This window comes from Podarcis raffonei, chromosome 7, assembly GCF_027172205.1.
Source record: "Podarcis raffonei isolate rPodRaf1 chromosome 7, rPodRaf1.pri, whole genome shotgun sequence".
In the NCBI taxonomy this organism is placed as follows: domain Eukaryota; kingdom Metazoa; phylum Chordata; class Lepidosauria; order Squamata; family Lacertidae; genus Podarcis; species Podarcis raffonei.
In genome coordinates this window covers 86,902,379-86,917,943 of record NC_070608.1, presented here as the reverse complement: position 1 = coordinate 86,917,943, position 15,565 = coordinate 86,902,379, and the positions used below count along the sequence as shown (strand labels likewise).

General features: G+C 47.2%; 1 protein-coding gene across 37 annotated transcripts in view; it reads left to right on the top strand.

The window, feature by feature from the left end:
• LOC128418020 (protocadherin gamma-A4-like) overlaps window positions 1-15,565 on the top strand; it is a 299,406-nt gene that overhangs the window by 265,817 nt on the left and 18,024 nt on the right. For 34 of the 37 annotated variants that reach the window (XM_053397355.1, XM_053397379.1, XM_053397378.1 and 31 more), the window contains one exon: window positions 12,750-12,808. In XM_053397355.1, the coding sequence (XP_053253330.1) occupies window positions 12,750-12,808 (59 nt within the window). Of the gene's footprint in view, window positions 1-2,808; window positions 5,942-6,219; window positions 8,748-8,783; window positions 9,243-12,749; window positions 12,809-15,565 lie in introns of those variants that run through there. The other 3 variants (XM_053397360.1, XM_053397389.1, XM_053397391.1) reach the window with 3 other exon arrangements.

The following is a 15,565-nucleotide window of genomic DNA, read 5'->3' as shown; positions in this document are numbered from 1 at the left end:
GTTACAGGACAGATCCACTATTCCGTGGTGGAGGAATCGGAGCTGGGCACCGTGGTGGGAAAGGTGGCTCAGGACTTGGGCTTAACGGTGGCAGACCTTTCCCGTCGCAGGCTGAGGCTGGGCTCTGAGGAGAGCAAGAGGTACTTTGCAGTTAACTTGGCCAACGGAGCTCTGATAGTGAATGAAAAGATAGACCGAGAGACCCTGTGTGGAGCAAGCTCGGGGTGCATTTTGCCAGTCCAAGTAGTCATAGAAAATCCCTTGGAGCTCTTTCACCTGGAGGTAGAGATCCTGGACTTAAATGACAATTCCCCCGGTTTCCTCACCCCCAAGCTTGTGCTGAGGATAGCAGAGTCTGCCACCACAGGGTCTCGCTTTCCACTGGAGAGCGCTCATGATGCGGACGTGGGGACCAATGCAGTCAGTGTCTACCGACTCAGCCCCAACCCCCACTTCTCACTTAATGTAAAGAATGTGAACGATGGCAAGCTTTTACCTGAGCTGGTGCTAGAGCAACCTTTGGACCGAGAGCAACAATCGGAACACCAGCTCATCCTGACTGCCTGTGATGGGGGGGACCCGGTACTGTCAGGAACAGCTCTGATCACCATTGTGGTCCTGGATAATAATGATAATGAGCCTGCATTTGACCTTCCTTTGTACAAGATAAGATTTTCGGAGAACATCCCTGTAGGCTCTTTGCTTTTCAGACTTAATGCAACTGACCCTGATGCAGGTTCTAATGGGGAGATACAGTATTCCTTTGGAATCCACACGCCTGATTCCATCCAGAAGTTGTTTGGCTTGGATCCCCACACAGGTGAGATCCGTGTCCAAGGAGTTGTGGATTTCGAAGAATCTCATTTTTATGAGCTTCATGTAAGGGCCAGGGACAAGGGCATTCCTCAAATGGAAGGCCATTGTGTAATCCAAATGGAAGTTGAAGATGAGAATGACCACCCCCCAGAGGTTCTCCTTACCTCTCTGGTAAACCCCGTGCCAGAAAACACCCCTTTAGAGACAGTGGTAGGGCTCTTCAATGTGCGAGACCAAGATTCAGGTGCCAATGGAAAGGTGAGCTTACAAATATCACCAAACTTGCCCTTTAAAATCAAATCTTTTGAAAACCACTATTCTTTGATTACCTCTGAGAAGCTGGATAGAGAAACAGTTTCTCGATACACTATCAAGTTGACGGCCCAAGATTCAGGGTCCCCACCTCTAACCACAGATGTCACCATCTTGCTGAACATTTCAGATGTTAATGACAATGCCCCGTACTTCTCTCAGCCCTTCTACAACTCCTTCTTGAAGGAGAACAATCCACCTGGCTCTCTGCTATGCACTGTGGCAGCCTCTGATCCTGACGAGGGGGACAATTCCCGGCTCACGTACTCAGTGGCAGGAAGCCCAATTCAAGATGCTCCAGTCTCTTCTTTCATTTACGTCAACCCAGACAATGGGAATGTCTATGCCCAGCACTCTTTTGACTATGAAATGCTGCAGGTGCTGCAAATCCCCATCATGGTGCATGATGCTGGGTCACCCCAACTGAGCTCCAGTGTCACTGTCTACCTCTTCATAATGGATCAGAATGATAACACGCCTGTTGTTTTGCACCCAGTGACTGGTCGGGAACTGTCTGCAATCCAGAGGATCCCTCAGTCTGCGTCGGCAGGCTACGTGGTCACCAAAGTCACTGCCGTGGATGCAGACTCTGGCCACAATGCCTGGCTTTCTTACTCCTTGCTTTCCCAGTCTACTGACCCCTCCTTGTTCCGAGTGGCTCCCTACACTGGGGAAATTTGGACTGTTCGGGAGTTCCAGGAAACAGATCTCCCGGCACAGAAAATCCTTGTACTAGTGAAGGACAATGGAGAACCACCTTTGTCTACCACCGTCACCATCGTGGTCTCATTGGAGGATAAAGTAACTGAGGAAAGGCCCCAGTCTCTTGATTTCCTGACTCACCCCAAAGAAAAATCTGACCTGACCCTCTATCTGATTATTGCGCTGGTGGCAGTTAGCATTGTGTTCCTTGTTACGTTCATAATCTTGTCTGCAAAATGCTTTCGGAATAAAAAAGCCAGGGGTTCTTCTTGCTGCAGCCTGAGTGGTGCTCCTGCCAGGGATGTTTTCAAACAATCCAGCCCTAAGCTTCAGCTGAACTCAGATGGCACATTGAAATACATGGAGGTCACACTCAGGCCCACAGACTCCCAGAGCCAGTGCTATAGAGCCAGCTATTCTCCCGGCTCGGACAGAAGTGATTTCACCTTTATGAGGCCTGTGGATTATCCTCAACCAAGTACTCTGACGAGAGACTTTGACACTTTCTTATCTCGTACTGATACACTGAACCATCCCAGGCAGGTGAGGTGGCATTTTGTCCTTTTTCTCCTTTCCCACATGAAACTGGTGTCTCCAGTAACACTTTGAAACTTGACTGAGGGCTGATTCATCAGTTATCAGAATAGGGTGGGGCTTCCTTCTTCATAGCCTAACCCTGCACCACATAGTCATAACGCCTTGGGAAAGAGAGAGCAGGAGAGTGGGGAAAATTACATTGATTTCTTCCCACAAATTGCTGCCTTTTAATGAGAGAATGTGGGTAGGGGAGCAGGGACTGGAACTAGGATGTGAACAATAAGAAAATGATAATTTAAAATCATCCTTCAAATGCTGCCTGTCACAAAGTTAGCTCTTTGTATTTTTGCAACTGCTAAGTCCCCCCCCCCTCCGTACAATTAAGATTTCTTTCTCTAAGAAAAACCAGTCACTCCCTTGAGTTTTTACATTGGAAGGGTGGAGTCTAAGGCTTCTGAAATACCGGTAAATAAAGCTAGATATTAATTTGGTTGCCTAGAAATAACTAAAAGAGATCGATCTGGAAGCTTAGGATGGGGTAAGAGGAACTATTGTTTCCTAGAATTCATTGAATTATCTTTGCTCATAAAAATGACAAATCAGCTGTTCTGTTGTGGATGTAATACGTGAGGAGTCAGTGTGCTTTTAGAGCAAACATTTCTTTGCAGCGTATGCTTCTAAGAGTCCTATAGCTAACACAGAAGCCAAAACCAGACAAGATTTTGGGCTTTGTTTTCCATTGTCTGCCGTTTAGCCTGGTGTCTCTAGGTTAAAAACAGCAGGTTACGCGGTCCTTTTTCACACAGTAGCAACTTCCAGACTTGGATTGGTGCGTGTGTTGCTGTCCTGGGAAGGAGGCTGCTGATTGGATAAATAGAAAGGCAGTCTCAGCCAATGAGCAGGAGGTTAGCATTGAAGATCTGCGGTGTGTACCACTCCCCTCCTGTGTCAATCTCTCTCAAACCAAAACAATGAATGAGAGAGGTAAACACTGACCACAGACCCTTTTCCTCTCATATATTTCATATTTCTTCGAGATAGGTGGTGAATCCTCCAGAGGTTTAAAGAGATACTGCCTGCTATATTTAGCTCCTGTTTTGCAGTTTTAGAGCTTCCTGCTGTGGATTTCAGAAAGATGCTCAGAACAGAAAACTCTGCCTGGCGTTTGGGACTCGTGCGTGCCTTTGCCTTCTGTCTGTTTCTGAGTGACTGTTTTGCACAGATCCGTTACTCTGTCCCAGAGGAACTCACTCGAGGAGCCTTTGTAGGAAATGTTGCTAAGGACTTAGGAATGGATGTGACAAAGCTTGCAGCTGCCAATCTGCAGGTGCTTTCTGATTCTGACTCCCAGTATTTCTCTGTGAATGTGAACACTGGAATCATAATAGTCAATGACAGAATAGACAGGGAGCAGCTCTGTGGGCAGAACCTGCGCTGTTTCTTGCATCTCAAACTTGCTATTGAAAACCCAGTGGAGTTCTATCGCATCGAAGTGGAGATTCTGGATATCAACGACAATGCGCCTGTGTTCTCAAGTAGCACAATATCTCTGCAGATCTATGAACTGGCTGCACTGGGTGCCCGTTTCCCCATCCCACACGCACAGGATTCAGATGTAGGAACTAACACTTTACAGACCTACCACCTCAGCGCCAATGAGAACTTCAACCTCAACGTGAAGGCACGTACAGATGGCACCAAATTCCCAGAGCTAGTACTGGAGAAACCCCTGGACAGGGAGCACATCGCTGTCCACCACTTAGTCCTGACAGCTGAAGATGGGGGCATATCCCCCAAATCTAGCGCTATTCGAATTGCTGTCCACATTCTGGATGCCAATGATAATCATCCGGTTTTTGACAAACCTACTTATTATACCCGCTTAGTAGAAAACTCTCCTCCAGGAACCCTGGTGATTAAGCTGAATGCAACAGACTTGGACGAAGGGCCTAACGGAGAGGTGCAGTATTCCCTCAGCAGCCATAACTCAGAAGCCTTGTGCAGGATATTTGCTATCAATGAGACTACGGGAGAGATCCGTGTCCAAGGGAGCCTGGATTTTGAAGAGGCTAATGTCTATGAGATCGAAGTGGAGGCTAAGGACATGGGCTCCCCTACTATGGAGGAACACTGCAGTGTTATGGTAGAAGTCACGGATGTCAACGACAATGCACCTGAAGTTATTCTCACCTCTTTCTCCAGCTCTATGGGTGAAGATGCGCCTCCTGGCACTGTGGTTGCTGTGATACATGTCAAGGATAGAGACTCTGGGGATCAAGGGAAAGTCCGGTGTGATCTGCCCAGAAACCTTCCTTTCAAACTTCGGAAAGACTTTGAGCACCAGTATTCCTTGCTCACCAGTGAGCAGCTAGATCGTGAGAGCACTCCGCAATACAACGTCACCATCTATGCCTTTGACTTAGGGAATCCACCTCTTTCTGAGCACACCTCTTTCTCCATAACTCTGGCAGATGTCAATGACAACCCACCTCATTTTGACAGGCCATTTTATGAAGCCGTCATAGAAGAGAACAATCCAGTGGGGGTGGTACTGCTTAGAGTTTCTGCAACAGATTCTGATAAGGACCAGAATTCCCGTTTGTCTTATTCTGTTTTGGCGAGCCCAGGTCAAGGATTGATTGAGGACCTCACCTCTTATGTCTCCATCAACCCAACAAATGGAGATGTCTTTGCAGAGAGCCCTTTTGATTACGAGCATACAAATCATTTTCAGTTCCTGGTGGAGGCATGTGATGGTGGCTCCCCTCCTCTCTGCAACAGAATCATGGTGCACATCTACCTCCTAGATCAGAATGACAATGCACCCTGGATTCGATTCCCCTTTACTGGGAAAGATTCTGTTGTGCAGTTCAGAATTCCACGATCTACTGCAGCCAATGCCTTAATCACAAAAATTATGGCAGTGGACTTGGACTCTGGGCGAAATGCTTGGCTCTCTTACCATGTAGAGCAAGCCACAGACCCTGGTATTTTCAGCATGGCCCTCCGTAGCGGGGAGGTGAGGACTACACGAGCATTACAGGACATAGACAATCCTACCCAGGACCTTGTCCTGGTTGTCAAAGACTCAGGTGATCCTTCCTTGTCCACCTCAGTCACTGTGATGGTGCTCTTGGAGGAGAGCAGCCCTGAAACCTTTCTGGGGTTAACAGCTCATTCAGTGGAAACTGAGGGACCTCCCACATTGACTGTGTACCTTATCATCTCCTTGGCAGCAATTTCCACCATCTCGCTGATGGCTTTGGTGGCCTTGGGAGTTCGATGCCTCCGCCGTGATTCACGTGCAACATCTACCATCTTTGGATGCTGTGGAAGCAAAGCTGGTGGGCTTCAAGATGCTTCGGATCACGTGATGGGACATTGCCATTATCAGCTGAGCCCTGGAGATGCCATGATAGGAGTGCAAGTGGCCACTTCTGGACCCCCTGCCCGCGGATACAGATCCTGCTTTTCTCCTGTCTCAGACATTAGCGAATTTGTATTCATGAAACCAAATCTGACACTTAGGACAGCCTCTTGCAGCAATCTCACTGAACCCAGCTTCTTTGGCAAGGTGAGAATTTTCCATGTAGTCTCCCTATTTTGTTCCAGCCATGGCACCACCTTTCTTTTCTTTTGAGTTTCCCTGCACCTAGGAGAAGTGCCTGGGGTGGGGGTGAGGAATCACTGCGTGGTCTCAAGCATAGGCTGTGATACATTGCACCTATCTGCTCCAAAGCTTTGTGTGCCTAATTTTCCTCTCTTTCTTTATGAGCGGGGGGAGGGGGAGGGGAGGGGATTGAAGTGAAGAGGTTGCAGGAGGGTAGAGTAGCCCCCTCCCCGCTCCTGGAGTTACAGCTGCCGTCAGCAGCTCACCCTGTCTGCGTTCTGCACCTTCGATTCCTGCTTTTCCACCAAGAGGGGCATCAAGGGAGCTCTTCTGGCCAATGGCTCCCTTGGGTCAGCCCTCCAAATCTCTCTGCTGCGCTCGGAAAGGAATGGGAAGCGCAGGGAGGGAAAACTGGTGGCAGGAGAGATTGGGGAGGGGGGAGCAGCAGGGTGTGTGTGCGTTTCGGGGAAGGGGCTTCTCTGCTGCTGCTGCCGCCGCCGCCGCCGCCGAGGAGGGAATTGCCGCTTGTCTGTATCCATTTCACAGCCCCTTTTCTCTGCTGCTCCTTTTGCCAATGAGCTGCTGCTGATCCGAGCGCTTTAAAATCCCCCCGCTCCCCCCTTCCGCCTCTCCAGCTGCAGCCCGCGCCTTTCCGCTGCACAGCACCTCTCAGGTCACCCCGGAGCCGCCAGGAGCAGACCTGGGGGGCGGGGCGGGGGGCACCGGACTGCGGCGGGGTCCGGAGGCAGCAGCGGCCACCCCCGGGCTGGATACCTGGAGCAGAGGCAGCCGCTGGAGACGGCCATCCTTGCGCGCAAAGGAGCCAGGCATGGGCGGCGGGCAGAGCTGGTCGTGGCAGCTGCTGGCGCTGGTGGCTGCCGTCTTGTCCCTGCCAGGGCTCATCCCCGCGCAGATTCGCTACTCCATCCCGGAGGACCGGGACCCAGGCTCTTCCGTGGGGAACGTGGCGAAGGACCTAGGCGTGGACGTGCGGAGCTTGTCCGCTCGCCGCCTGCAGCTGGTCAGCGACGGGATGCGCCACTACTTCCATGTCAACCTCGCCGACGGCATGTTGCTGGTCCACGAGAGGCTGGACCGCGAAGCTCTGTGCAGCTCCAGCCCCACGTGCTCCTTCCCTCTCCAGCTGGTGCTGGAGAACCCCCTGCAGCTCCACCGGGTGGAGGTGGAGATCCTGGACGTGAACGACAACGCCCCCAAGTTCCCGAAGGACAGGGTTTCCTTGGAAATCACCGAGGTGGCCAACCCGGGCACCCGCTTGCGCCTGGAAGCCGCCGAAGACCCGGACACGGGCTCCAACTCCATTGCCACCTATGAGCTTAGCCCAAGCGAACATTTTGCCTTGAGCATTAACGTCAGGGGGGACGGGGTCAAAATGCCCGAAATTGTGCTGGAGAAGCTTCTAGACAGGGAAAAAGCCGCTGTCCATCACTTAGTCCTGACAGCTCTGGATAGTGGGAATCCTGTTCAGTCTGGGACTGCCCAGGTGACAGTTCACGTCCTGGATGCAAATGACAACCCCCCTGTGTGTGACCCGCCAGTGTCCAAAGTTTATTTGGAGGAAAATGTCCAGGTGGGGACTGTCGTAACTAAGCTCAACGTTACGGACTTAGATGAAGGTCCCAATGGAGAGATGGAGTATTTCCTCAAAGCCAGCAATAGCGCCCCTCTGAAGCTCCTTGACTTATTTAGCTTGGATCCCCAGACAGGGGAGATCAGGACCAAAGCTTTGCTGGACTACGAAGAAGCCAATGCTTACGAGATAGCTATCTACATAAAAGACAAGGGGTCCCCTGCCATGGAGGGTCACTGCAACATCAGAGTGGAACTTGTTGATGTCAATGACAACCGCCCTGAGATTATGCTGACCTCCCTCTCTAGCCCAGTGCAAGAAGATGCACCCACAGGAACAGTCATTGCCCTGATCCAAGCAAAGGACAACGACTCGGAGGAAAATGGGCAAGTCCACTTGGAGATTACCAGGCACATCCCCTTCAAACTGGTGTCTTCCTTTAAGGGACATTATTCACTGGTGACCAATGGGCCCCTGGACCGAGAGAAGGCTGCTGGATATAATATCACAATTAAAGCAACAGATTCTGGAATGCCTCAAAAATCCACCCACAAAAACATATTTATTCAAGTCTCAGATGTCAATGACAATGCACCCACTTTCTCCATCCCTTCATACACTGCCCATGTGGAGGAAAATACTTCCCCTGGGACTCTAGTTTTTTCTCTGTCAGCCTCAGATCCGGATGCAGGTGTCAACTCCAAGCTGTCTTATTCCATTGTGGACAATGGAAATCATGGCTTACCCATTTCGACCTATTTCCACATCAACCAAGAGAATGGCAGCATTTACACATCCAGGATGCTTGACTATGAGCAAGAGAAAGTCTTTCAAGTTGCAGTGGAGGTGAAGGATTCGGGTTTCCCACCCCTGAGCAGCACAGCCACTCTTCACTTGTTTGTTGTGGACCAGAACGACAACGCCCCGGTGATTGTGCACCCGCAAGTCTCCAAGGGCTCTGCCTTCCACCAGCCAGTTCTGCTCCCGGTGGAGCCTGGATTCCTGGTGACCAAAGTGGTGGCGGTGGATGCTGACAGTGGCCACAATGCTTGGCTGTCCTATAGTTTGCTTCAGGATGCCAATGAAGCCACCCCGTTCAAAGTGGAACGCCACTCAGGAGAGATCCGGGCTGTTCGGGCATTGAGGGAGCCTGGGGTGTCCCACAGGTTGGTGATAGAAGTAAGAGACAATGGAGTGCCATCTCTCTCAGCCTCACTGGTTCTTGTGATTTCCTCAGAGGATAATGCTGTGCAGGACTTTTCCAAGTCCTTGGACCTTCTCCCTAAATCACCTTCCAGAGCCCCCAGCCTAACTCTCTACCTTATCATCTCTCTTGTGGCCATCTCTCTGGTCTCTTGTGTAATGTTGGTTATTGTGGGGGCCAGGTGTTTCAGATCTGGCCTCTGTGTCCCCAGCTGGTTCATGTCACACTGCTGTAGTAAGAGGACAGACAGGAAATCCACCATAAATTTCACTGGGCGCCCACATCCCGAAGGCTTTATCAGATACCTTGAAGTGGGCGGAGCTGGAGCTCAGCACTACAAGTCTTGTCTCTCTCCAATGTCTGAACAGGGCGAATTCTTTTTTGTTAAACCTTTCAGTCATTCCACTACAGCAGAAAGCATGCTTGCCTTTGAGCAGGCAGGCAGTGTTTTGCAGAGTCCCTCTGATGGGGTAAGATACACTAAAGTGATTCTTAAAACATTTCTGCTTGCAATCCATAAATCCATATTTATCTACCATATTTATCTACCATAGACTTCCATCTGCTAGGTGTAAAGAGGTAAATGAGGTGTGTATGCATGTGTGTGTGTTGTGGAGGGTGACATCCCGGGGTTCCTTCATTTTGCAGCTATTATGCTTTTTACAAGGTGCATGTAGGGCTTTCATTTCTTTCCATGCTACACTCTCTCCAACTGCCTCCCCCCACCCCAGGATGTTCTGTGGTAAATTGGGGTGAGAGGAGAATGCATGTGCAGTGGTTGCTCTTGACTGGGACTTCTGGGAATATGATTAAAGGGTGGTATAAAAATATTATAATAAAACAAACATATAGGGTGGTAAGCCAACACATGCATCCCATTCATGCAAGGATTTCTGCTTGTGAAATGGGGTCTGCCCCCTTCCTTCCCCGCATTCTTCCTCTCCACGTGCTCCACAAACTCTCCCCAAATCTGCTCCAGAGAGTTGAGGAACCGCCAAACAGTTAGGTGGTGCACAGCAGGTGGGGTAGGGGGGAGGCAAGAGGCAAGGGGAGTCCTGTTGTGCAAGAGGAAACCCATGTGCCGATGGGACGTTTAGGTAGCCCTATGCTGGACATAAGTTCAGGTGGATCCACAGTCCTGTTTGGGTTGCTACTGTTGCTTGTCAGTTAGGCTTTAAAAAACTCAGTAGAATTATTATTATGCCACCCGTGTGCACAGCACTTTACAGAGTAAAGAAAAGCACAACCCATGGCCCTGCCACAAGAAGCTCTCGACCTAAATGTAGTCAGAGAAAAGGGGGAGGCAAGTTTAGCGAAGGATGAATGAGAGCAGATGCAGCTACAAACGAGCTCTGTTCCAGACCTTCTCTACATGTGCAGCAAACATTTGGGGAAGAAGCCAGATCTGAACAGACTTTGACTCCACTCTCATCTCAGCTGGAGAGGAAAGCCAGAGGTTTAAACCAAAGGCTTTATGGAAGAAGTTAGTTCTGAGCAGAGGTTCAAAGGAAGAGACTGAAATGGGACCACATGGGTGTATATGTTGAGGCATCTTTAGCTGCACCGTTTTGCACATATGTGCTTAATGGATCCTTTAGCAAAAGAGACTGTGATGGTGGTGAGGATATGGGTCAAAAGGTGAGGGTTGCTGAATTCATTTTAAAAAGTACTCCCTACTCACCTCACTGCTACTATTATCAGAGTTCTGTAAAACTGTCAGGCAAATCCAGATCTATCACCATCTTAATATCGTGGAAAAACTGTGAAGCTGCTGGTGTTACTTTGCCATTTTGAGCATCTTTTAATTTTGACATGTTGCGTTGGGGGTCTTCGCCCCAAAAGCAGCCTGCAAGCGTTTAAAACAAGTATGTCCTATAAATACATGATTCTGTGACATCACAGTTACACTTAAGCAGCACCTTAGGGAAAACTTCTTATGACCATTCACTGTGAAGTTCTCCTGTGCAAGTCCCATTGAAGTGAATGGGCATTTCAGAAGTGCACAGGAGGGCATCATCAAGCCCTTTCCATAAGAGTGGCAGGAGCTAAGAGTGACTGCAAATGAGACGGTTATTAACTGAATTACTTGGATGTGTTATAATGTGAATAACTGATACATTTTAAAATATAAATTAAAAAATTAAAAAACATATTTTTAAAAATGAAAATTTCCCATTGGGTTAACACAAGGGACAGGAAGCAGTGAGCCTGTCCTTGGTGAAAGGGGCAGGCTCAGCTAATTTAAGAAAAAGCAACAACACAAAATTTACATATCAGTAATTTTAACAAACTGCTCTTACTTCATTTTTGTTTCTTTCCTGCTTCTAAATTTTGCGGGTACTATGAAGATACTATGTGCAGAAAGAATGCAGTATCTTGCAACACATGACACTCTGTTTTGCAATCCTTATCGTACACAGCTTTCACATTCCAGCTTTTGCCACCTCGTGAAGAAATATAGCTGAAATTTGAGCTTTGTGAGACTTGGGGACAGGAACTTAACCATTTTAGGAATGTCTAAATCCACATTTAGAAACTTAAATAAACAGATGCCATTTTCTAAACTTCAGAAAAACCACAGGTTGTGTGTGAGGGTTTTTTTTAATTCAGTGTGTGCTGAAGGTGCTCAAAATATATTTAAAGAACTGCCTGTATTTAGGTGTTTAAATTTAGGATTTAAGGTTTGATTATTGTAGCCTCTGGCTCTGCAAATTATAGAAGCAACTGAGGAAGTAAGTGTTCACAATGAATAACTCAAAGGAGGAGGCTTGTTTCTGCATATTTAGTCTGCACAGAAATATAATACATGCTATCTACTGTTATATATGATAATTTTACACATACACATACATAAATAGATTTATGAACTTGTTTAACTGACACCAGTAGTATATTTTAATCCTTTAGCTTTCACAGATCAATAATCAGTAAAGCTGGAATCCTCCTAGTGTAGTAGGACACATTGTCTCAACCCTAGCTATGTCTACTCAGAAATGAGTCCTATTGAATTTAATTGGGCTTACTCTCAGGCAAGTGGGGTTTGAATTGCAGGCATATAGTTTTTTATTTGCAGGATCCTAGGAGTCCAGATTCACCTGAATCAATTCTAATTTTGACGTTGCTTGAATAAGATGTCGATTACACCCTTGTATCCTGATCTTAAAACATGTTTATCCATTTTGTTTAAGGAAAAAACACATAAACAACGGTTCGGGCGCAAATCTCTCTAATGGTGTGGAATATTATTACTGAAGGATTAATGGAGGAGACTGACAGGATATCTGGAGTTTTGCAGCATGCATCAACCACAGTGTGTCTTTCAGCTGTGATCACAAAGAGCCATTCAGACATGCTGCTCATAGTGGCATTTTATGTACTCCTTTATTTACAAAATGTCCATTGTTCTAATAATACAACAATGTGGGTGGAAAGTAATACATGGCTCAGTCTATTCTGATATAGTGTCTTCTGTTGCGCCTTCAAAGAAATCATTATTGTTGTGGGAAATGGAATTTTTAATCTCAGTGGGCGAAAAAGATTGCAAAGCTCCAAAGATCAAAGGAAACCGAAGACATTAAATCAAAGCCCTAACACTGACCTGTTTCAGAAAAGATTATAAATTAGGAAATTCTATTAGCATTTTAGATGTTGGTATTCTCTCAGTACCAATTAATTCTGCTCTCCCCCTCCCCCCCAAAAAAAATTATTCCTGATGTTCTGGTGTTCTCTGGTTTAAATGATGCCTCTTCAAGCTAATTTCATGCTTCATTTATTCATGGATAGTTTCTGACTGTCTTATCTTCTGCAAAATTATTTAGATTATTTTCTTATCATGTTAACCAATCATGCTTCTTTAGAAGTATTTCGGAACATATAATGATGTTCTCTGCTTGTGTGTGCATGTGTGTATATATTTTATAGCTGAGCTTCATTTTAGGAATAGAAGCATTAAATCTCTCATTGTGTTTCTCTTGCAGCAAGCACAACCTAACACAGATTGGCGTTTCTCTCAGGCCCAGAGACCAGGAACCAGTGGGTGAGTTATTTATTTTCTCATCTTCTGCAAAGCTGTTCCAAAGTTCCAACTATGGGTTTTAGTTCTGTGCTGTTGTGGAAATGCACTGAATATATGGATGCGTAGCTGAGGCGGCAGCAGCCTGATCTTTCTCTGATCTTTCAGCTGTTCTGCCACCATTTCTATAATACATCGTGCTAAAAAAATATTCGAAAAGGGTTGTGTGAGTTTGAATCTATGTTATCTCACACTTCAGTTTTCCATATGCAGTAATTGAACCAACCTGTGGATTAAGGCAGGAATGGGGAACCCATAGTCCTCCAGATGTGTCCAGACTACAGCTCCTATCATCCCTGACTGTTGACCAGCCTGGCTGAGACTGATGGGAGTTGGAGTTCAACAGAATCTGGAGGGTCACAGATACCCTGTCACTGGGTTAAGGCATATTCCTGAGCTTCTTGTTATACTGTTTGTCTGGTTCTACCTATTGTTACCAAAAAAAGAAGAAGCTGGGTTGTAAATGAGAGGATTAAATGACTTACCAACAATCTCTTGTCAAGCTATTAAGCAAATCCAACTGAGCTGAATTGGTTATTATTAAAATAGGGTTGCCAGTTGGCCAAAAAAGAAAGCTCTCACCCTGTGCCTCTGCAAAAGTCATCAAGTGGTAGTATGGAGCAAGGTGTTTCAAAATTAATTTGCTGCAGAACAAATTGCAGTTAAAGGGGCTGGCCAAAACTTGGAATACACAGTCATGTAGATTGGAGGAGGATGCTGGATGGTGAAAACATGGTCTGATAGCACTTTCTGCCTCCCTCAGATAATGAATATCTGAGATAGCTGTGGAGAAAGCCAGCAGCACCCCAAACCACAGACAACCGTGCTAGAATGAAGCAACACCTTGAAAACTCATTGACATTGTCGCCATGTGATAAAGTTGGGCTCTAGCCTGCAAAAGATTCTGCCATTAACAAACACAATAGCTTTTAAAGGTGCCACAGGACTCCTTTTGTAGGTTTTGCTTCCCTCTATGGACCCGACACACTTATAGTTCTGAAAACTGTCCTCTTATTAATCAAGGATGTCAAGTTCAATATTGTCCAAAATAAATTGAATATATAGAATATGAATTACCTTGGGCAATATGAAGTCCCAAAGGAAAGAGTGGTGACAATATAGCAGCTTTGTAAATAGAAGCTATTATCCCCCTTATTGAAAGTTGCATGATGAGTCTGTGACTCAGGTGACTGTAATTGATCGATTTAGCAAAATTTATATACTGCTTGTTTATAAATAAAACTTCTAAGCGGTTTACAAAAAATATTATTTATTTAATTTCTATACCCACAGTGCCTCTGTCTTGCCAGGATTCGAGCTCAGTTTATTTTCCCTCATGTAGTCCACCATTGTATTCAGGCCTGCATGACCTCCCCTGATTCAGATGTTTTCAAAAAATAGACCTGAGCATCATCAGCATACGAATGGCATCCTGCCCCCAAACTCCTAATGACTACTCCCAGTGGCTTCAGAGCATTGGGGATAAAACAGTGGCCTGTGGCATAACTGCCAGGGAGCCAAAAAGCACTTTTCCAGTGCTCCTTTCTGGACTTGGTCCCATAGGTGGGACCAGGACAACTGTAGTACAGTGCCCCCAGATCCCCACTTCACAGAGCCAGTCCAGGAGGATTCCATAGTCCAGAGGTTTTCATAGTCCAGTGTGCCGTGGCACCCCAGGGTGCCTTGAATGCTGGTCAGGGGTGCTGTGGGCAACACTGGCCTCTGTCCCTCTTTCTTTCCCTCCATTTTTGCTGCCCTCTCAAGTCTCAGCCTCCCAAAGATTTGCACAGCTGTTTGTTGCAGCAGCTCTGGCTATAAGCCCTGTAGGTGAATGGTGCCTCTGGGAGACACCTCTCTTTGGGGCAGGGGGACCAGGGGTGGCAGCAGTGGCTGCCCAGAGGACTCCCGGGGAGAGGAGAGGGGGTTGAGGGGCAGCTGCCAGCTCTGCAGGCAAGAGGTGACACAACTGGGCTCCTGAGCCCCACAGGGGTGCTGCAGAAAGAATGTGGTTGGTCAAGGGAGCCGTGGACTCCAAAAGGTTGAAAACCTCTGCCATAGTCAATGGTATTGAAAGCTGCAGAAATACTGAGAAGTGGGAGCAAAGTTGCACTGCTCTCATCCCATTCTCTTTGGAGTGCCCCCGGACACCTCCATCCATAGGCACCGGCTCCTAAGGGCTGAAGCACTTTGCCCCACCCCCCAAAAAATGTTTGGGTTCTCTGCAGATTGATGTTTGTTCTGATTAAGCAGTAAGCAACGGGTTTTCCTGGGGAAAACAATAGGACCAAAAAAAAAACCTCTCTGACACTTGAAATCATGAGACCAGCGGAAGTGCAGATGGACCCTGAGCCACAAATGTCTTAGCTCTAGAACCAGGCACTTGTTTTTCAAGTTGCCAATAGCAGGGTTGCGTGCTTTTAAAAAAGGGTTCTGCTCCAGTGTCTTTTACTAGGGTAATCAGAAGCTTTTAAAAGAAAGCTGATGTAGAGCCATGGCAAAGAGATAGAGTGCTGACTCAGGAAGGCCCTGGTTCAAATGTCACCTCTGCCATGAAGTCATAATAAGGTAGCCCCAGGCAAGCCATCTTCGCTCTCATCCTCTGCCTTCCCACCCACCTGCCACTGCAATCTGGAGGCTAACACTTACAGACGTGTTGTACGGATTACATCAAAACAATGCAGGTGGAACACTTGTACAGATGTTTCTTATCTCTGCCCCTAC